This window comes from Mauremys reevesii, linkage group 5, assembly GCF_016161935.1.
Source record: "Mauremys reevesii isolate NIE-2019 linkage group 5, ASM1616193v1, whole genome shotgun sequence".
Classification (NCBI taxonomy): domain Eukaryota; kingdom Metazoa; phylum Chordata; order Testudines; family Geoemydidae; genus Mauremys; species Mauremys reevesii.
The window spans coordinates 28,395,951-28,419,665 of NC_052627.1; the positions used below are offsets into that span (position 1 = coordinate 28,395,951).

Sequence of the window (23,715 nt, forward strand, 5' to 3'; positions counted from 1 at the left end):
TATTAAATTAAAATGATTATATTGTGAAGATCAGGGTTAGTATCAATTTGATTATTAATACGTCATCTATAAACATTTTATTTATACACATATAGTTAACTTGAGACTTGAGTTTCTAAATCTATAAATTTGCTAAATATCAGATTGAATTCTGTGGATAATGATGAAAGACAGTTAGTACACAATTACATAACATAAGAATGGCCATACTGGGTCAGACCAAATGTCCATCCAGCCCAGTATCCTGTCTACTGACAGTGACCAGTGCCAGGTGTCCCAGAGGGAGTGAACCTAACAGGTAATGATCAAGTGAGCTCTCTCCTGCCATCTATCTCCACCCTCTGACAAACAGAGGTAGGGACACCATTCCTTACCCATCCTGGCTAATAGCCATTAATGGCCTTAATTTATGAATTTATCTAGTTTTTTTTTAAAACCCTGTTATAGTCCTAGCTTTCACAACCTCCTCAGGCAAGGAGTTCCACTGGTTGACTGTGCGCTGTGTGAAGAAGGACTACAGAAATGAGTGATTCTGGGAAGCTGCTTGGTTTTCCAGCAGGTTTATGGAGCTTACTGAAAAAGCAGATTTGTTCTCTTATTTGAATAGCATCCAATATGGGCCAGCAAATTTACAGATTGATTTGCATTTTCAAAATAAAATGTTGATGGTTTATCTTTGTTCTAGGGTCGCCTTTTTTACACCTGTGATGCCCCAAAAACTGACCAGTGTAAATTTTTCAAGTGGATAGAAGAAGTGAACCCAGGACAGCTAAAATCCAGACACAGTCTAGTGCTTCATGATATAAAAAGTATTGGAGCTTACCTCAGATGTCAAAAGATTTCTCTCTATGAGGACTGCCAGCTTTTGGTGAGGTATAGTGGAATACAAAATATACTTCACACGGCACTATAAGGGTTAACATTTGTAAATACCCACGTATAAATGTTCTGCTGCTGTAATCCCATTAACCTCAGTGGAATTATACCAGTAGAGAATCTGGCCCACGTTCACCATCTTTTCTGATGAGATAATGATTCTGTGGGGAAATTTTAAGACGTTCAGACTGAGAAAGAAATACAGCAGTGGCATTTCAGGACTTTGCTTTCTTCATCAGTCTTGTGAAAACATTATTGGGTACCAGCAATTTGATAAATCATTTAAGCCCCTTCTGATTGTCGTTTGTTACCATTTTGTGTAGCTTTTCCCATAAATACATTCTGTTTGGGAAGATTTAACAAAATCCACTCAGTAAAGCCGAATTGGAAATGTTCTTTGGTAAGCATCTTTGCCAGCCAGTTTCTCCAGAATTTAAGCTTGCATCTTTGGGGGCTGTGGTGAATAATCAGCTAAACAGAACTCCCAGTGTGATGCTGTAGCCAGAAGAGCTGCTTTAAGGATGCATAAACAAGGGAGCTTGAGTAGAAGTAGAGAGGTAGCAAAGAAAAACTTCTGAATGTGAACATGAATTTACAGCAAAGGATCAGAGGGATAGCCGTGTTAGTCTGGATCTGTAAAAGCAGCAAAGAATCCTGTGGCACCTTATAGACTAACAGACGTTTTGCAGCATGAGCTTTCGTGGGTGAATACCCACTTTGCATCCGAAGAAGTGGGTATTCACCCACGAAAGCTCATGCTGCAAAACGTCTGTTAGTCTATAAGGTGCCACAGGATTCTTTGCTGCTTTTACAGCAAAGGGTGGCAATAAAGGTGTGAATTGCCTGAATCCCAGATCTTGGCCCTAGCAGTGGTATTATGATGGGGGAAGTAAAATTCCACCTCAGTTTATTGCATTTTATATTAAACAGCTCTTCTACAAGTGCTCTCTCCATTAAAGTGATTAAAATGGGATATTTCACTAGCCAGCAAATTGCTGCAGTCTCTTCACCAGATAAGAATTCCCAGTGTTGACTGGGTGACTAATAGCGGCATATTGAGCTTTTCATTTTCAGAAAAACAGGTTCATTGTGGCCCAGTTTGGTAGTAACTAAAAGTCATTACCATTTGAAACTTCACCTGGGCATTGCCAATGGTGAATGTGAAACGTTCCCTAACAAGTTGTGGGGGTCTAAGCCATCAGTTTCTGTAGACCTCAAGCTGTCAATTTTAAAAATAAACAAAAACCAACCTAAATCTAGTCCTCCTGGCTTTGGAGATTACCTTCAGTTAACATCAGGAAGTTTAAAATGACTGCATGGTGTTTTCTGAGTCAGCAGACAGCCAACACTAGTGCTTTCACAGCAATCCATTTGAAACCCTGCAGGCAATTGTCAAAGTTTCATGCTGCTGCTGAAATTTATGGGCAGCAGCAGAGGCAGCTGCCCAAGAAGTTCATGATTACTCTATAGGTAAAATGTATAGGTTTGATAATGGATAGAAAATTAAGGATAGTCTTGAAACAAACCATTAAGTGAAAAATATTTTTCATTTTTGTAGAAATTGCAAATTGTTTATAAAAATTTTTCCAAACAGCTTGAAAAATTAGGCTTAATATGTCATGTGTGCCTTGCTACTGAAGTCATATAGCAAAGGAAAACAAATTTAACACTAAGTGGTTATGTTCTCAAAGTTAATGCTTTCATATTCAGTTACGCAACTAATAGCAAAGGGGAAAATGTTACATTCCCATTTCTTGCCTGGTTAATTAGGTGGGAAGGTAAGAAATATCAATGAAGTATCTCTTAATAGGTATAAATGTTTCATAAACTCTTCAAAGGAGAGAAAAAACTGCAAAAGTCATTAAAATATTTTAATATTTTTGCTGTTATTTGACAAGACTGATTTGTTTCATATGGTGAATCAGAAATCTGCCAGATTTTCACTTAGGTTACATACTGACTCTTGAAGTAATTTTTTTTTTAAAAAACAGAAGAGCCTTTGATGTTCAAAGAAAACATTGTAGTAAGCTAAAGAAATTGATGATTGCAAATGCCAAATTTGATGGGGATTCTAAAAGCAAGTTATATCTTAAATTGAGCAGAAAGGAGTACTCCTCTGTATACAGCAAAGGTAAGTGAATCTGAGTATCTCAGTGTCAGGTCTAATACAGGTTCCTGTTTTGTCTCTAAAGTGGTCTTCTAAAGTATTTATCACAGCACAGAAAAAACTCAAATCCATCAGTCTTGACAAGCAATAAAGCTTAGTTCAGATTTTAGAAAGGTAGCTAGATGTATTGTTAAGTTTGTTCATGATTACAAAAGCAAAAACTTTGAAAACCATAGAGTCAGGAATAGTCAGTATTTGAATGGGGAGCCTTTAAGAAAAGCTCAGGTCATAGAAATTAGTGTAGGTTATTCAATAGGTGTCACTCTTCTTTCTGAACTGGTTCAGACCTAGTGACCCATTGCCGTGTTAGGGATTAGTGTTCTGCTAGAGGAACTGCCTTTCAATGTAGACATTATATATATTTTATCTCAAGGGTCTTGACCACTGTGGTCATTAAAGAACTTTTCACAAGGTCAAGGAAGTTGTCTGCCCTGGTGCTACAATCATATTACATTTTTGATAATTACATCCTGCCTACCTAAAGTTCTCTGTAGTTTCATTTGGCAAAGGTATTTTTCACTTCTTGACTTAAATTATTTAATGTTGTAGTCCCCTGTTTGACAGCTATTGCATTCCACTTGAGTGGGCTGCACTTCAATGGTAGATGAGGTGTTTCTCATATCTACCTAACTTACACACTTTGAGATTTTTCTAATTGAAAGACAGAATATAACTATATAGGACAAATCTTCTGAAATGTACATGCACATTTGCCTCTGCATATACTAGGTACATCAGTACTCTAAAGTGTACTCAGGAGTCAGGGTTTGCATTTACAGATACTGAAATTCTGTGTGGACAAACCTCTTACTTGCATACATTGAAGTACTTGTGTGACAGAACTGGGTGAGGGCAACTGTGTGTTTATACCTGCACAGTTCAGAAAACTTGACTTTTAACACAATTCATAATCCCCCTTTCTACGTTCTCCATTGTATGGCAAATTGAGAATGTAATTACATTTTAAGCTCATAGTGTATGGCAAAGAATGTATAGAGCTTTTGCAGGCTTCAGCTTGCGTCACTCTTTTCTGCCAGCATAGTACCCTTTAAGGGAGCAGAGGAAAATATTTGTCTACTGTACAAAATGAAAAACCAGATTTTGACAACCTAAACCATGATGAGTAGCACCTTACTTACCAAGTAGTTCCTTAGACTTCATTGGGACTACATGTGGACTAAAGTATTATCCAACATGACTAAGACTATGTCTACACCGCCACTTTCGTCGCTAAAACTTGTGTCTCTCAGAGGTGTGACAAAAGTTAACGACAAAAAGCACCGGTGTGGACAGTGCTTCATTGGCCGGAGCGACTGCCTCTCGTTGGAGGTGGTTTTATTTGGTCACCGGGAGAACTCTTTCCCTCAGATAAAGAGTGGCTACACAGCGCACCTTACAACACTGCAGCTGCACCATTGTAAGGTGCACAGCGTTGACATAGCCCAAGAGTATCAGAATCTCGCGTTAAGAGGATTTTTGTGTTTAGTGTTTTACTGTTCTTTAGCAAAATAGCTGCTAAGTATAATTGTAGTCTGGTTTAGCGGCTGGCAGTGAGTACTGTTTCTTTTAACAATTTGTCTGAAATCCAAATAATGTGAAAATAATTAAAAAAACCTTTAGATTAGTCGGAAGTCAGTTGATACTAGTTACCATAGGGAAAAGCCTTTAGTACATTTGTTGTGTGCTTACTGTAATTCATGGTAAGTAAAGAAGGTATTAAGAAGCTTGTGAATTATCTGATTACTCCCTTTCAAATGACTGTACCAACAAATCTTTTGAATTTTAAGCCTTTCCCCTCTTTATTTTAAAGAGTATTAATGGCTTAATTTGCAAAATAATGAATGTTGAGTATTTTTAAAAGCCTGCAATAGCAGAAACTTAAGTGAAATAAATTGATCTATTGTTTTGACAGATGACCTTTGGGTTGTTTCAAAGACTCTATTCTTTGAATCCCTGGACACTTTCATTGCATGTAGTACTTTCTTTGGACCATCATCTAGCAATGAAGTTGAATTATTGCCTCTGAAAGGCTATTATCCCTCAAATTGGTGTTCAAATAGTAAGTTTTATCCCAAAGAATTTTTTAATGCATCAATAGACCAATACTTATAAGAATATCTGAGATGGGATGAGGAATGGGGTGACTATGTCTCAAACTTTATTATGAATTATTTTTGATTAGCCAACTGTGCAAAGTATTATTTTCAGGTCAGTCATTTAAACAATTCCTTACTGGTTGAGCAATGAGCTGGTATATTTTTTATATTAAAATACTCTATGGGAGCCCTTTTCATAAGCCCCCATCAGAAGTAATATATTTTCAAAAATGAAAACATTTAACATTAGTTTTTGAGTTGAAATGCCGATGCAGCCGTTGGTTCAGTGTTCTCTTTTCTTCGGGTTCTTAAATATCACGTCAATATTCAGTATGTTCTTTATGGAGCAGGACAGAAGCCTACACCTGTTGACACTATTTTTATACAACTTTAAGAGTGTACACAAATACAGAATTCAAGAGTTATGTTTTCAATAGCTTTGTTAACCCAGGTACACTGCACATGCTTTATATACCAAGTTATTAATCTTCAGTCTATTAAATGAGTAAGAAATATCACTGTATATGCGTGCAATGTGGCCAAGCTAACATTTCTATCCTAGCCAGGCGCCCAAAATTCAATGGGAGTTTTGCCCTGTGTGAGAACCACCAGATTGGGCCCTTAACTCTTCTAGTGTGTCTAGCTTTGCAATTTTAATGTTTTAGTATAAGGTTTCACATTTATTCATTTTCCTTTTAGATTTTAAAATGGGGGGGGGAACCCCATCTGTGGCATTGAAGTAGCGCTATTTCATACCACTTTGATCAATTACAAAGCTGAAAACCTGAATGGAGATGTTAAACTAAACATGTCTAAAGAGACTTTTAAATAGCTTATAATGTTATTGTAAGACACTAGATTTAAAAAACTAAAATTTTCTTCATTGAGGTCTAGCTACATAAACTTGAAATTTTAAGGTGTAGCTATTTTAAGGTGTAGCTATTTTTGTATTATCCATATGCAACAAAGTTTACATTTTCCCATAATAAAATATAGTTCCTCCCCATTTGGTTAATTCAGAAAAGCGTAATGGATTTTGCTAGTTCTTAAATATTTTTGAGCTGAAATCAAGCACAAAATGTTTTTCCATCATTTTTTTAAGACTGAAGAAAGACTAAAGGTAAAATAGGTGTTATGGCTTTAATTGCAACATTCATACTGCAGATAAATGGAACAACTTTCAGGACTTGTGTGGGCTACTGTTGGAAGATGCTTAAATGTGAACTTTTGTTTTTGTTATCTTCTCATTTTATTGTAGTTTTCGTTGGGTAAAGTTTTTCATTGCATAGTTTGTAAAATATACCTCAGAGTGAGTCTACACTAGTAAACTATGCACTAAAAATAATCTGCAGACTAAGGATGTGTCTAAACTGCAGTTAGACACCGTAGCTGGCTCGTTGCCAGTTGACTGGAGCAAAGGGGCTGTTTAATTGCAGTGTAGAGATTCAGACTTGGCCGGGAACCTCCCACCTAGCAGGGGCCTAGAGCCTGGGTTCCAGTCTGAGCCCAAATATCTACACCACAGTTGGACAGCTGCTTAGTCTGAGCCCCATGAGCGTGATTCATCTGGCACAGACCAGCTGCAGGTGTCTAGTTGTGGTATAGACATACCTTGAGTTTAATTATTCTGCACAAACACTGCCGCCACGTGCTAAAAAGAATGAGCTATTTAGCTGATCGAAGATTGCTGTCTACGCATTGTAATTCATGCTATGAAAAAGAACGCCACCTATAAGAGATTTTTACAAAATGGAAATGAAGCTGGTCTGTTGTTGAATAATGAACTTTTAAAAAGTTCATCTCCTAAACTCCATAGCCAATGACATAGTTTCCTTAAAATATTAGGGGAAATGCTGAGATTTTGAATCTAGGTTTCCATCCTTGAAGGATTTTCATGCCAGAGCTAGAAATCCCTCAAAATAATGGGTTTAAAGGAATTTTTTATTGATCTTTTGCTCTAGAATCATAGGTTAGACATTGTAAAGTATTCAGTTTGGCTTCTATTACAGCAGGGAAAGTTATTTATGCAGCATTAGAAATGAATTACTAGGCTGTTTTCTGTGGCTGATTACACTTTGTAACCTCCTTTGTAATCTTTCCAGTGATTGTTCATGCCTTGCTGGTTTGTAATGCTAGCACTGAGCTCACAACTTTGAGAAATATGCTGGAGTACTTCAATCCAGCTACGGTACCACTAATGAAATACCTACTAAAAATGCAAGTATAAGTAATCACTGTGCGTGCACACTGTCTCGTGTGTGTTTTACAAGCTTTAATTTGTGTTTACTGGACAAAAAGTAGGTGTGAAAAAAAAGCTGGAAAATATGGCACTATAAATTGTGTATAGTTGCACCTAATGTCACACTTCAGTTTTCATTAATTTATGATGCAAGTAATTCCTTGCTTAAATTTCGTTCAAGGATTTGAAGTATTTGTTTAGATTTACATACACCTATGCCCCCACCCCTTATAACTTGGAGATTAATATTAGACTCTTAATGATCACTGGATTATGAAACTTTATAATACAAGTTTAATGTCAAAGTCAGTAACCATTCTAATTTAATGGAAACAACCTTTATATTCCATTAATTAATCTTCCAGTATTTCCTCCCTACATTTGTAACATAGGAACAAATTCATGCCAAGGGTAAAAAAATGTTCTGAGTAGTCACAAGGTAGTTTGTTCAGTGTATAAGACAATTGCAATGATCTCATTAAAGTTGTTATTCACATGTATAATGACTTGTTTAACCATATGGAAATATAGACCACTGATAAAACTTATAAACCACATGTACAGTACAAATGCATAGATATGCAAACTTGTATGCCACAAACTTCAGATAACTCTATCCTTCACTCAAGAGAAGTGTCAGAAAAACATGCAGGACTAAGAAATCACAGGAAGATTAGATTAAAAAAAATATATATATATATATATATTCCCTGGTGGGGAAAAAAGGGGGAGGGGAAGAAGAGAGCCAAACTAACAGCCATAACCCTAAGACGCATGAGGTGGCTTGTATTGATAAGCATACCAGTAACTTTTAAAACTTTGTGAGATTATGTTTAGCAAACAGAAAATCTTTGGCCCAAATAAGCAGTGAGGGTAAGGTTTATTTAAAAAAAAAAAAATGACAGTGGGTTTTTTAAACCAAATTGATATTTAGAATATTTGTAACAGAATAGGAAAATATTTGGCAGCCATATAAAGATTTACTATATTTCAAAATAGAAGAAAGTTAAGAAAAATAATGCATGAATTTGGGATATAATTTAAATATACAACGATGAAAGTGAAAATATTTCCTCCTTTTTTACTTGAAGATCTGTTGAAAGTGTACTTTAGTTTTGACTTGCTGTTTTAAGGGGAAGGGAATCAAAGTAATTTTACATGTATGCACACACCCCTAAAATCATGTGACTATAAGTTATGTATAGATGCATTTTGTTGAAAATGGTCTGAATTTACTGATCTGACAACTCTTGTGTTTTTCTTAGGCCTTTCAGAGCCGAACATGCCAACCGAGTCAACAAAAGAAAATTTATTCCGCCAGCTTTAAATACCAAGACCACAATGATGTGTGGACTTCTCAGTCCAGAAGTAACACTAGGATTAGCCAGAAAGACGATCCAGACATTCCAGCTGAACCCAGATCAAGCTTCAGCACTGATTCAGATAGCTCAGATGATGGCATCACATGAAAATGATGTACAAATGGAAAAACAGCAGGCCTTCCCTATCACAATCATACATGGTAAAAAGCAAATAAAAACAGTCCTTATTTTTATTGACTGATCCTTTGAGCCCCTTTACTGTACATGCAAGCAGCCAAAGAGATGCTAGATGACTTGATCTGTGTAAGAATACAAGTTGATGTGATGCTATTGTTAGTGGAATATTCATGTCTAAATTCTTTAAATGCTGACATGGAGTGGAACCTATGATAGCTGTACAATCTATTTGGAATACCCTATAGTGAAGGATATCTTCATGCCCAGTTTAATGCTGGTTAATTTCAAACTAAACCAAATGGAAGTTAATGGAAGCCCCTATGCATAGAATGTCTTAGCTGGTTCGTAAAACTACTGCCCTCTCCTTTTGCAAATCTTTCTTGAAGAGCCACTTCTTCCATGAGGCCTACAGGAAACATGCTGATTAAGGCTTTGATTCCACTTCAGGATCAGCAGCACAGTCGCCTGTGCCCTTGCAGCATCCCACTAAGTTCCGTAGGACATTGCATGAACTCTGGGTTCCATGTTAGCAGATCCAATTGCAGAGTCAGGATTTGTTTCTTTTAGTTATTCATTCTATCAATTTATCTAATATAAAAAGAGCTTTTTGCTCCATTGTGCTGTAGACTGCTAAATAATCACAGAATCCGCTTGCCAATAGCTTTGTCCTTGATCTTCTACTCTTCCCTACTGTCTTTTTGCCATCTTGCTGCATTGTATCCAAACAGTTTGTAAACTCCTTAGTTCAGAGATCTTATTTTTAATCTGTATTGGGAGGTACATATCTTAGTCTTGGGTCCTATTAAAATAAATAACATTTATAATAATGTTGTTATCAGTAGTACTTTGGATCAAGCTGCCTATTTTTTTAAATTTGTGTTATGCTGTCAGCACATGCATTTGTTTATAATTTAATCCATTTGTAGAGTAACTCAGGTCCCAGTTCTCTTCTCCTTTCTAAATATCTGCCTACTATCCCTTCTGGGCATAATACACACTTTGTGGACAATCACTTTGCATTTGCTTTTGAGAGGATTCCTGCCTTAGCAACTGTCAAGCATTCTCTTTTTCTAAACATTTCAGATAATTAATGCAAGATGTAGGCCTACGAGATTCCCCACACCTATTGGTTGCTCATGTAGCTGTCTGCTTCCCCAGGAAGCACTGAGAGAAAGATCAAGCCATAATACTTCAAAAACTAATTTCAATAAAAAAATTAAATTATGTTTCCTTGACATAATTCATTTGTAACCTTGGATTTTCTCCCAAAATACTAGGAGTTTTTGGAGCTGGAAAGAGCTATTTGCTGTCTGTTGTGGTCTTGTTCCTGGTACAGTTATTTGAAAGCAGTGAAGCAGCTGAAGGCTCAAGACCAACCCCATGGAAACTTCTGATTGCTTCTTCCACTAATGTTGCTGTTGACAGGGTACTTCTTGGGTAGGTAACATTGAATTAAAAGGATTCTAGACTTTTTGCTACATAGGTAGCAAATGACATTTCTTTTTGTCTGTGTGTATGTATGTTTGTTTGTCTGTGTATATTAGTGGCACATTTGCCCTGTTAGACTTAATTGTGTTACTTTTTCCAGTATAAACCCTTTGGGCTAGATTATGTCCTTCTCTTCTCTTGTAACGGCTCTTGCTCCTCCCACTCTCTACCTAGAGCAACTCACCTGAGCTCAAGGACTTCGTAAGTCCAGCAGTGTTAACTGTGCAAAGCTAAGTTTAAACTAACCTCCAGCAGACTTGGTCAGTCACGGAGGAGAGGCACATTGCAGTCTCTTCAGGTGTGGCACAGCCGCCATACCTGACACTCCCCTGTGCTCAGGGAGCTTCAGGAAGCACTATGCCTTTATTATTGGCCCAGAGTGGCTAATGGATTGGGAATCTCAAGGCAGAGGGAGTGATGCTGAAAGATGAGAGGGGTGATTTGGAGATGGGAAAAGTTAGAGTGTAAACAATTCATGGTGAACACCAGGTCAAATGAGTGACCAAATCAGCAGGAAGTGGGAGCAGCAAGAGGCTTTCAGATAAGGGGGAAGTCCGTATGAGTATTAAAGTCACTAAGAATAAGACCAGGGGACTGAGGAAAGGGAAAACCAGCCAGAGTCAAAGGAGAAAGTACCTTAGAAGAATGATTGACTGCAACCCAAAGTAAGGTGGGGAAGTTAGACAACACACTTCCAAGGAAGTGACGGTGTGAGAGAGTGGGGCTGGAAACTATAGAAAGAAGAGAGCAGCAGCATCTAGCACACAAAGCGTGTGAGAAGGCAAAGAGGAGAGGGCAGATACGGACAAAGGGAAACAGCCAGGTTTTGTGATGACAAACATACATAGGTAGCAGAATATTAAGAGTTTGTCTACCAAGTTAGTGTTGTTGCTAAGTGGAGCAAGGGGAGAAGAAGAGTTGGGAGGAAGAGGGAGAATAGAATGAATGAAGTTAAGTGGTAGGTGTGAAGACAAGAGGAGAACAAGCAGAAATAAAAGGGGACAGGGTTAAAGAGAGACACCAGCAGCAGTGATGAGTATTAGAAGGAAGTGAGCATGAGTGTAGGATTGAGAGATCAACAAGAGGAGCCAGGATGGGAAGGAAGTTGGCGAGATTAAGGTTTGTGGGAGCAAGTGATGGGGATGAAAGGAGGGATAAGGAGCAGGTAACAGGATGCAGGTGAAGAGTGCTTTTGGGAGGACCATTATACAAGTATCAAGTACTATGAGAAATAATTAAAATTAATCTACTCTTGTCAAAATAAATGAACAATGCATGTTTTGTAGTTCATGGCATTACTTCACGTGATAAATTAGCTGTAAAAAAGTTTGTGTTAAATCAATGTTTTGATTATCTGTCACTCTTAAGAGCAGTCATTTTCCATGCAAGTTTTGCATTTTGTTCCATTTCTACAATAAATGTCTTGCATCTTTTTTTCGAAGTCTACTAGATCTTGGATTTGAGGACTTTATCAGGGTTGGAAGTGTTAGAAAAATTGCCAAGCCAGTTCTTCCTTACAGGTAAAAGGCTTAAGATCTTCAGAGGACTGAATAGATCACACAATTGATAGTAGTAAGTGGTACTGTAAGGTGATGGCTGTGAAGGCTATGGAAATATGATTTTAATGTGTCTTTCACTATCTCTTGCAGAGCAGTTGATTTTACAGAAAATGTAATAGTTGTAATGGCTTATAGTTTGTAATCAAAACAGTCTTATATGGCAGTATTAATCTAAAATAGTTTGGGTTTTAGACATCTGTTTAAAAGTTGGTATGATTTAAGCAGAAGTGATCTAGATAGCATTTTCTGTGCCATTTAAGTTAAAGTATAGAATGAACTGAAGAGATCTTGGAAAACTGTTCAGTTACTCAGAATTGCCAGCTGAGTGTCACACAGATATCATTTATAAACATGCCTGCATAAGAATGAAAAACATGGTCCTCAGTTCTAATCCAGACTGCAGCTGACTTGCTATGTGGCTTTGGGCACTCATGACTTATGTTTGTGTCTTCCATTATACAATGGAGAGAATCTTACCTATCTCACATGGGTATTGTGAAGATTTACAAACATTAACTAAAATCAATCATACTGAAGTAGTGAATAGGACTATTTTTATATACTTCCTGCATTTGAGTGCTAAAAGCAGTTATATTCATTATTCATAACTCATTTCAAAATATTTTTAAAGCTTACATGCTGGCTCCGGCAGTGAAAATGAACAATTAAAAGAACTGCTTGCCATGATGAAAAAAGATTTAACTCCTGCAGAAAAAATATATGTGAGGAAGAGTATTGAACATCATAAGCTGGGAACCAATAAAGCTATTCTGCAACAGGTACTAAACAGTGATCGAAAGAAGAGAGAATAAACATTTCAGAAATCTTTACTTGAGAGGCCAAGCATGTATAAACTGGCAGTCCCCTCTGATGTCTGATGCTGTCAAGGCCTTATACTGGTATAGAATGAGAGATATACCCTAGCCCCTGACAAGTTTTTTCCAATATACTTTAGTAAATGAAGCTTGTATGACTGAGTCCTACTTTAAATGTATTGAAGAAAAGGAATCACAAGATAAGAGGGTCCTCTGAAACCTTAAATGCAATATAAACGATTTACTTGTGTGGGAGGGGGCAAAACTGTTAACGCAGCTTTGAAGAAGTGTGTGTACCAGGAGATGTTAGAGTAGAAGTTGAAATTCAGTCTTTGGTATCTGTATACCACAGTGATGGGTACACTAGAAATGCCTAGATAGATAGAAATTTAATTTATGTAACTTATGCTATCATGGCAGTGGTAGCAATGTATTTGTGTAGGTTATTAAATCTCTTTCCTCCTCCCACCCCCCCCATCACAAAGGTGAGAGTGGTTGGAGCAACCTGTGCTGCCTGCCCATTCCCTTCCATGAATAACCTTAAGTTTCCTGTGGTGGTACTGGATGAGTGCAGTCAGATGACAGAACCTGTTTCTCTCCTTCCCATTGCAAGGTACAAATCAGCAGTTTACATTTCTATTTAGCTATGACCTTTAGCGAATAGTGACACCTTTAAATAACAATCACACTTTAGTATTTCAAGAACATAATTAATTTACTCTCATAAAGAAAACAGACAAATTCTGGACTAGTATGCATTAGTGGACACCTATTTAATTCAGTTGACAAAAGGAGGGATGTGAATTGGTGGATTCTTAAAAGCTCCAGGAAGTTCATCATGAATACGACTTGGCCCTCCAGCTACGCCCCAAATTCCACATGTCACCAAGCCATTGCCTGAGGGGCCAGGATGATCTCACCATTACCGAAGAGGTGGGGGGGAAGAAAAAGGATACTAAAGAGAATGTTGGAGTACTTTTAAAAGGGGTGTATATCATTACTGAGTTTACCATCATCTACAAACGAAGTCTTTAGCCCCACTTCCTATAAATTATCTTACCTCTCAGGCAGGTCCAAGGTTTCCTAGGGAGGCAAGCCCCAGCCTGGGCCCAACTTTTCCTAAACTGAGAACATTTTCCCCCAGGTGATTTTGTTTTCTTCTCCTTCCCCTTTCTGGCACCGCTTTGCCACCTTGGCACTCCTTCAGTGTCCCAGTCTCCTTGGATGTTGCCTCTCCTTCTGGCTTCCCTCAGAAGGTGTTAGGTCTGACTTACATAGGCCCAGACTCCTCCTACTCTTAGCAGCCCCTAAGAGGTTAATTGGCATCACCTGCTTGTGGGGTTGGGTTTTGTTTTTTTCTTTCTCCCCACATTTGACTGTTCACTCTGTCACAAGGTGTTAATAGAAGAGGAACCCAGTACAAAGCAAACTGCTAATTATAAAGAGAACCACATTGTAAAATGAATTAATTACAGTACTTATAACAATTAGAATTTGTGTTTTGGATTTTCATTGGAATGCTGATTGCAGGTTTGAGTGTGAAAAGCTGATTCTAGTTGGAGACCCTAAGCAGCTTCCACCAACTATTCAAGGGTCTGAAGGTGCTCATGATAATGGATTGGAGCAGACTCTCTTTGACCGGCTTTGCTTGATGGTATGTGCTGCTAAACACATCTTTTAAAAAGATATGGGATGAAACCCAGGCCCTGTTGAATTTAGTGGTGCCAGGATTTCACTCCTGTGTTCTCTGAGGCAGTTAATCTAAATGCATCTTAGTTTAAATGTTATTTTAGGAGAGTGGTTTTTTTTAAATTGTTTTGTCCAGATTTTTTTTCTATAAGTATTGCTTATCAGTAACTGAACCCCTCAATTGCCACCCAGCTCCACTCTGCCCCCAGTTCCCACCACGGCTCTGGTCCTGCTCCAGGCCCCGGCTTCCCATCACGGCTCTGGCCCTGACCTCAGCTCTGGCCCCAACTCTGGCTTCTGTCGGGGCACAGACCAGATAAGTAAGTGGTGGGCGGGGGGGGGGGGAGTTTGGGGACCACTGGATCTAAATAAATCTTTTCTATTAGTTGCTTGATTGATATAAATTATTAAGCAATTTCCCAGCAATGTATTGCAAAGTGATTAGCAACTAGTTACATTTTCTTTACATTTTTTGTGTTGCATTTCTGTAGGGACACGATGCAGTCTTTCTTAGGACACAGTATCGCTGTCACCCTGCTATTAGTGCTGTAGTCAATGACCTGTTCTATGAAGGAAATCTGTTGGATGGCATTTCAGAGATGGACAGAAGTCCTCTATTGGATTGGCTTCCAACACTATGTTTCTTTAATGTTAATGGGACAGAGCAGGTAGGTTTTGAAATAACTTCTATAATAGTCAATAGATATCTTGGTTTGGGATTTTACTTGTTAGAGTTTTTGCATTATCGTTGGATGGCTAAATGTTTTTTTTTAAATAGACTTTCAGCAGAGCATAATTTGAAATCTCTTTCCCACCTCCAGATTGAAAGAGATAATAGCTTTTATAATATGGCAGAAGTTTATTTTATAATCAAGCTTATCCAGTCTCTGATTGCAAGTGGAATAGAGGGATCCATGATTGGGGTGATTACACTATATAAATCACAGATGTATAAGGTATGTACTATACTTTTCACAAGAAGTGATGACCAGTCAACCATAAATGAGTCCCAATTAAATGTAATACATGGAAGCAAGCAACTGAATATTGACAAAATGTACAAGTGCTTATATACAAATGCTAGAAGTTTAAATACTAAGATTGGTGACCTAGAGTGCCTGGCAGTAAATGAGAATATTAATATAATAGGCATCCCAGAAACTTGGTGGAATGAGGACATTATGCCTCAGTCTATTAGAATTATTTTAGTATGTCAACAAGCATGTGGACAATGGTGATCCAGTTGATATAATATAGAGAAAACCTTTGTCAAGGCCCCTCACCAAAGGCTCTTAAGCAAACTAACAGTCATGGGATAAGAGGGAAGGTCCTATCATAGATCAATAACTGGTTAAAAGATAGGAAACAAAAGGGAGGAATAAATGCTCAGTTTTCACAGTGGAGAGAGATAAATAGAAGGGTTCCCCCGAGGATCTGTACTGGGGCCTGTGCTATTCAACATATTAATAAATGAGCTGGAAAAGGTGATGAACAGTGAGGTGGCAAAATTTGCAGACAATACAAAACTACTTAAAACAGTTAAGTCCAAAAAGACTGCAAAGAGTTACAAAGGGATCTCACGACACTGAGTGACTGGGCAACAAAATGGCAGATGAAATTAATGTTGATAAGTGCAAAGTAATTTACAATGGAAAAAATAATCCAACTATGCATACAAAATGATGGGGTCTAAATTGGCTCAAGAAAGAGATCTTGGAGTCATTGTGGATAGTTCTCTGAAAACATCTGTTCAGTGTGCAGCAGCAGTCAAAAAAGCTAACAATGCTAGAAACCATTAGGAAAGGGATAGGTAATAAAACAGAAAATATCATGATACCAATATCTAAATCCATTGTACGCCCACACCTTGAATACAATGTGCAGTTCTGGTCACCTTGTCTCATTAAAAAGAGACATTAGAATTGGAAGAAGTAAAGAAAAGGCCAACAAAAGTGATTAGAAGTATGGAACAGCTTTCCTATGAGGAGAGATTAAAAAGACTGACTGTTCAATTTAAAAAAGAGATGACAAAGGGAGGAAGTAATAGAGGTCTATAAAATCATGAATGGTGTGGAGAAAGTTACAGGAAAGTGTTATTTACCCCTTCACATAACACTAGAACTAGGGATCACTTGATTAAATTAATAAACAGTAGGTTTAAAACAAAGGAAACTACTTCTTCGCACAGTCAGCCTGTGGAACTTTATTACTGGGGATGTTGTGATGGCCACAAGTATAACTGGGTTACAAAAAGAATTAGAAAAGTTCATGGAGGATAGTTCCATCAGTGGCTATTAGCTAAGATGGTCAGGTACCCAACCCCAGGCTCTGAATGTTCCTAAACCTTCACCTGCCAGAAGCTGGGACTGGACAACTGAAATTGCCCTGTTCTGTTCATTCCCTCTAAAGCAGCTTGCACTGGCCACTCTCGGAGGACAGGATACTGACCCTGTATGGCTGTCCTTAAGAAGTTGCAATAAAGCATTTTTCTTCATAATTTGTTTCTATTCTTTATTTAAAATGGTAATGTGTATATAGTTTTGTTTCTTCCAAAAGAACAAATCTTGTTATAAACAGTCTTTCTTTGAACTGAGCAATCTGGATTTTTTCCTGGTGGACTCAAAAGTGAAGAAGGAGCGCTAAATAACATTTGATCATAGATAGACCAAAGTTTGCATTTACTTTGCTGTTAAACACATTTACAGCAATTTGCATAACTTTGCTAATAGACAAATCAGAAGGATTGTATTAATTCATACAGCTGAGATTCACTGTCTCAGAAGTTTGGTTCATTCCCTCTCCCCAGTGTAATCAGGGTTATAGAAAACTGACTGATAATACATTAGAACCTCTCTAATTTTAATTAATGGATGGGAAGCCCATTGTGAATTGATGTATATGCCAGGAATGGAATCATTGTGTCTAACATGATGCTCTCTATTTAGCAAATGAGGATTTGTATGTCATATGTACCTGTCACAATGTCCTCACAAAGTCTTATGTAGGGCTCTCTGGTTGCCAGGAAGGAACGCTGTCCCTCATTAGATATATGGATGTTGTGTCAGGGATAGACTCAGTGCAAAATTTTGTGTTTACGCTTGATGGAGATACTCCTGTAATATATAATCAATAGAGTTGCTAGTCTGTTTAATGTATTTTTACTGGAGACATGAGTGAGTGTGACTATATAACTAGTATATTTAGAAACCAATGACTCTCCACCATCTTCATTTGTCCACAGATTTATAATTTACTTAGTGCTGTCCACTCGGATGCTCTTGAGATTAAAGCTGTCCAAGTGTCTACTGTAGATGCATTCCAAGGAGCAGAAAAGGAAATAATTGTTTTGTCATGTGTGAGAACAAGACAAGTTGGGTTCATAGACTCAGAAAAGAGAATGAATGTGGCTCTGACACGAGGAAAGAGGCATTTGTTGATTGTGGGAAATCTGGCCTGTTTGAGTAAGAACAAACTATGGGGATGCGTAATTCACCACTGTGAAGGTAAAAATTAATATTTTTTATTTTAAAACCACCTCTTATTTGGAATAGTTTTTTTCTGACTGTAATAAAACTTTATTGCATCTTATTTAAATGTCTGCAGCTTATCTGCAAATGGTTACTTGTGCTTAGCAGCCTGTAATCAGTGTGCGAGTATGAGGCTGCTCTTTCTTTTCCTGATATCAGGTAACCAACAAGTTAAAAAAAAAAAAAAAAAGAGTATTAACAGCCAGCTCCTCTAATGAAGCAGCTCCCATCTTCTCATTGGTCTTCTCCACCCCTATAACAATCAGATCACTCAGTCAAGTCAGGTTAAAAGAGGAAATGAAATCATCAAGAAGTGAGGTCCACCAAACAGCCCAGCACTAGGCAACTCTCATAGCCTATGGATGCACAGCTGAAACCCAGCACAAGGTATATTATGGATAGGGGCCTGAAGTTCTTACAGACCCTGCAGTTCAAACCTCAGCCCGGTCCATCTCTTGAATTTGACCTTTCAGACATCAGTCCCTCCTCTCAGCTCTACCTTATCAATACAGGGATTTCCTCTTGTCCATCTCCCCCCTCTTTACTCACTGAAATCTCTCCTTTTGGCAACTAAAGCTCTTCTCCCCTCCAACACAACAAGTAGCATAATTAGAGCTAGAACTTGCAGCTTTCCTCTTTGGTTATATTCCCTGTCTTCCTTCTAAAACTTCTTTTTTCAAAATCTGTCAGGGAATTAGTCATGAAAAGGGAGCTTCCTACCCGAGTCTGCCCCCCCCCAAGGAACTGGAGTAGAGAGGAAGGGGGTCATGAAGGGGGAGCCCCACCCTCCTGTGGACATGGAGACTGTAAGACAGTTTGTCACGGAGGAATCAGAAGTTCTGGTAGACAGAAGCATTTTTTTCTGGCCTGGATCTCTCTAGGAAAGACACCGTGGACCAGGTGACCAGGAAGTGATTACATCCAGAGGGAAAAATCTGGAGAGTGTTTCCCCTCTCCAGGAATATATGGAATAAATCAAAGGAATTCTGGGAGAAGTCAAATGCCAAAATTTCAATCCCTGAAGCAATCTAGAGGCTATCCCAGAAATATCTGGGATTCTAGTGAATATTCACCTAAGTCACAAAGCCACCTTGGTGGCTAAGGGTTCCACTTCCCTAAATGATCCTTGTTTCTGGAAGCTAATGGATAGTTTTTAGGGAAACCCTCAACTCCTTGGTGAGAATATTTCTTGCCAACTCAGTGATGTTCTGCTGCTTCCAAATTTTGGATTGGATGGATGGCCTTCAGTGTGACTGGGACTGTTCAACACCATCTGAGGAGCAAGTGGAATACTGTGCGTTTCACTTCACCCTGCAACATGGGATGATTGCAGATGCTGCAGAACTGGTTATTCCAGCTCTGTGCCAGCAGTGCGTTCCCCCCTTTTGTCAGGGATAGTCTTCGGCTGCCTGCCAGCATTACAGTGAAATCTAGTTTGTTTATTTAACAAGGCATAGAGTAACAAGTAGAAGTATTGGGGGAAAGTGGTTACATATAAAATAGTAACATGCATTCTAGAGACTACACTTAATTGACAAGATGCTGTCAAGATATGAGAGTATTACTCACCCAAAATCCTTACAGCACTTTACAGCCAGGCTGGCTGTAACTCTCCTTTCATGAGACACAAACACTTTGTTTGCCACCTAGCTGAAGGATCAAATGTATCTCTCTGCCCTCCAAGATGTACCAGACCAATTCTTTCTTTTTTCATAAACAGGGCACCCCCATCCTGTTTATTCCTGTAGATTTCCTCTCTTGTACATTTTGATGTCTTTCAGTTTGAACCTGGCTCAGTATCCAAATAGGCATGTAGTGTGAGGCAGACAATACACAAATGGCCAGCCAGGGAGACAGGTGTCCTACCTGAATGGAACATTTCTGAAGTTTGTCATCTCCTGGTGCGCTGCCTTAACTCTAAGACTTTAAGAACGTAATTTTCTGTATAGACACATAACACCTTAAATATTATCTGTACATACATTTCACAGTGATTATGATGACCAGTGGAGACCTCACATGCCACCCTTTGGTGAAAAATTATGCAGCTGTTGGACCCAAGGGATTCTTACAAAGCCCTTGGCACCTTGTGTGCCCTCTGCCAATTAGCATCAAGGGCTCCCTGGGTCACACTTTCCCCCTGCAACTCACTTTTGTTGTTAAGTGGCTACACATCTTAATGAATGCATCCTCTTGGCTAATCCTTCACAGTTCCCTCCTTCCTACAACATATACACTTTGGGAAACACTGTTGTGGGTCTTTATTATACTTCTCCACCTTTCTTACATGTTTTGAGCTGTGAAATATTTAAAGATAAATGAAGACAGTTGGCAGTTTTTCAAAAAGACTTTATTAAGGGCATAAGAGCAAACTATCCCACTGCATAGGAAAGATAGGAAGTATGGCAAGAGACCATCCTGACTTAACCAGGAGATCTTCAATGATCTAAAACTCAAAAAAGAGTCCTACAAAAAGTGGAAACTCGGTCAAATTACAAAGGATGAATATAAACAAACACCACAAGGGACAAAATTAGAAAAGCCAAGGCACAAAACGAGATCAAACTAGCTAGGGACATAAAAAGAAATGAGAAAATACATTAGAATACAAATACATTAGAAGCAAGAAGACGACCAAGGACAGGGTAGGCCATTACTCAATGAGGGGGGAAAGACAATAACAGAAAGTGTGGAAATGGCAGAGATACAATGACTTCTTTGTTTCGGTTTTCACCAAGAAGGTTTGTGATGATTGGACGTCTAACGTAGTGAATGCCAGTGAAAATGAGGTAGGACCAGAGTCTAAAATAGGGAAAGAACACGTCAAAAATGACTTAGACAAGTTAGATGTCTTCAAATCACCCAGGACCTGATGAAATGCATCCTAGAATACTCAAGGAGCTGACTGAGGAGATAGCTGAGCCATTAGCAATAATCTTTGAAAAGTTATGGAAGACAGGAGACAATCCAGAAGACAGGCACTATATTTGCCCTTTTCCAATCTATAAAAAGGGAAATAAGGACAACCTGGGGAATTACAGACCAGTCAGCTTAATTTCTATACCCGGAAAGATAATGGAGCAAATAATTAAACAATCAATTTGCAAACACCTAGAAGATAATAAGGTGATAAATAACAGTCAGCATGGATTTGTCGAGAACAAATTGTGTCAAATCAAACTGATAGCTTTCTTTGACAGGGTAGCAAGCCTTGTGGATAGGGAGAAGTGGTAGATGTGGTATATCTTGACTTTAGAAAGGCTTTTGATACTGTCTCGCATGACATTCTCATAAACAAACTAGGGAAATACAACGTAGGTGGAGCTACTATAAGGTGGGTGCATAACTGGGAACGATTTTCCAACCCAAGAGTAGTTATCAGTGGTTCACAGTCATGCTGGAGAGGCATAACGAGTGGGGTCCTGCAGGGATCGATTCTGGGTCCAGTTCTGTTCAAGATCTTCTTCAATGATTTAGATAATGACATAGGGAGTACATTTATAAAAAGTTTGCGGACAATACCAAGCTGGGAGGGGTTGCAAGTGCTTTGGAGGATAGGATTAAAATTCAAAGTGGTCTGGACAAACTGGAGAAATGCTCTGAAGTAAATAGTATGAAATTCAATAAGGACAAATGCAAAGTACTCCACTTAGGAAGGAACAATTAGTTGCACATATACAAAATGGGAAGTGACTGCCTAGGAAGGAGTACTGCGGAAAGGGATCTGGGGATCATAGTGGATCACAAGCTAAATATGAGTCAACAGTGTAACGCTGTTGCAAAAAAAGCAAACATCATTCTGGGATGTATTAGCAGGAGTGTTGTCAGCAAGACACGAGAAGTAATTCTTCCGCTCTATGCTACGCTGATTAGGCCACAGCTAGAGTATTGTGTCCAATTCTGGGCGCCACATTTCAGGAAAGATGTGGGCAAATTGGAGAAAGTCCAGAGAAGCGCAACAAAAATGATTAAAGGTCTAGAAAACATGACCTATGAGGGAAAATTGAAAAAATTGGGTTTGTTTAGTCTGGAGAAGAGAGAACTGAGAGGGGACATAACTGTTTTCAAGTACATAAAAGGTTGTTACAAGGAGGAGGGAGAAAAATTATTGTTCTTAACCTGTGAGGATAGGACAAGAAGCAATGGGCTTAAATTGCAGCAAAGGCGATCTAGGTTGGACATTAGGAAAAACTTCCAAACTGTCAGAGTGGTTAAGCACTGGAATAAATTGCCTAGGGAGATTGTAGAATCTCCATTATTGGGGATTTTTAAGAGCAGGTTGGACAAACACCTGTCAGGGATGGTCTAGATAATACTTGGTCCTGCCTTGAGTGCAGGGTACTGGACTAGATGACCTCTCAAGGTCCCTTCCAGTTCTATGATTCTAAGTTGACGTCTGAAATATCATTGGCATCTGAGTTAGTCCCAATAAAATAAAGGAGGCAGTTCACACCTCAAAGCTATTGTTTCAGGCTCTGCAAACTCAGGCAGACATTACTGAATCAGTTATAGGCCATGTTTACACTATGGGGACTATAGTGGCATAACTACAACACGATAGCTATGCCAGCATAACCTCTGTACTATAGATGCAGTCTACAGCAATGGAAAGGGTTTTTGCTGTCTCTGTAGGAATACCATCTCCTAGATGATGGTAACTAAGTCAACTGAAACATTCTTCCATTGACTTTGCTGTGTGTCCTCCCGGGGTTGGACTGGCATAGCTACAGCACTCCAGTGTGGATTTTTAGAATCATAGATTATTAGGGTTGGAAGGGACCTCAGAAGATCATCTAGTCCAACCCTCTGCTCAAAGCAGGACCAATCCCCAAATGGCCCCCTCAAGGATTGAACTCACGACCCTGGTTTTAGCAGGCCAATGCTCAAACCATTGAGCTATCCCTACCCCTGAGCACCATAGACCGGGCCATATTCCCATCATCATGTCTTTAAAGTTCTCCTTGGAACCATAACAGCCAGAGACTTTTTAAAATGAAAACTGAGACTCTAAAGTACAACTGACACCCTCAGCTAGGCTTTTGTACACCCATATGTGGGGCACACTGCACACCTTGAGAAACAATGAGTTAGCATGTTAGGTGGTGCTACAGCCACTCTGAGCTGGTGAAAAAAAGAAGTAGGAGCTGCTGCAAGAGAAAAGTTGGATGTCAAAGCTCTACCCACTAAATTAGTTAACTGCCTGCTGACATTAGAGGAAGAGCTCCATTGATTTATAATGGTTAGGCTCCTCGCAGAAATCCAGTTTTCAAGGTTAGAGAAACATTTCCTTTTGGTGTGTTTTGGGAATTAGATATTTTCATCATGACAATATGATTATATGATGTTGCAAAATAAAGATGTAATTGTCCTCTATGACTGCTTTTAGGAAGAGAGAATGGATTGCAACATGTAAGCCAGTTTGAGCAACAACTGAACAACATTCTTAAATATTACTTGGAGAAAAAGAAAGAAGAAGAAAAGAATAAGCAAAGGAAAGAAACCAAAAAATCTTTCACATCAGGAAAAAGGTATAGAAATTGTGTGCTTTTCTATGTAATGCCAAAGAATATTTTAAAATAGATAGTATAATATAATAAATAGGCACTTGTAACATATAATTTTGTTATATCCCAGTGCCTGGATACCTCTGTATTTACTCCATATATGCACCACTAAAATAATTACATCTAATTGCTTGATAACTGAAGTCCTTACATTTAAGACCACTGTAACTTGCATTGTGTCTCATAACTCCCTGGT

At 38.5% G+C, this 23,715-nt stretch overlaps 1 protein-coding gene across 4 annotated transcripts in view; it reads left to right on the forward strand.

Moving 5' to 3' along the window:
• ZGRF1 (zinc finger GRF-type containing 1) overlaps positions 1–23,715 on the forward strand; it is a 51,306-nt gene that overhangs the window by 21,801 nt on the left and 5,790 nt on the right. For 3 of the 4 annotated variants that reach the window (XM_039541133.1, XM_039541132.1, XM_039541134.1), the window contains 14 exons: positions 686–873; positions 2,868–3,007; positions 4,956–5,102; positions 7,242–7,356; positions 8,644–8,900; positions 10,155–10,314; positions 11,808–11,885; positions 12,556–12,703; positions 13,225–13,352; positions 14,270–14,393; positions 14,920–15,096; positions 15,250–15,384; positions 17,670–17,931; positions 23,342–23,483. In XM_039541133.1, coding sequence (XP_039397067.1) covers positions 686–873; positions 2,868–3,007; positions 4,956–5,102; positions 7,242–7,356; positions 8,644–8,900; positions 10,155–10,314; positions 11,808–11,885; positions 12,556–12,703; positions 13,225–13,352; positions 14,270–14,393; positions 14,920–15,096; positions 15,250–15,384; positions 17,670–17,931; positions 23,342–23,483 — 2,201 coding nt within the window. The remainder of the gene's footprint in view (positions 1–685; positions 874–2,867; positions 3,008–4,955; positions 5,103–7,241; positions 7,357–8,643; positions 8,901–10,154; positions 10,315–11,807; positions 11,886–12,555; positions 12,704–13,224; positions 13,353–14,269; positions 14,394–14,919; positions 15,097–15,249; positions 15,385–17,669; positions 17,932–23,341; positions 23,484–23,715) is intronic. The other variant, XM_039541135.1, reaches the window with a different exon arrangement.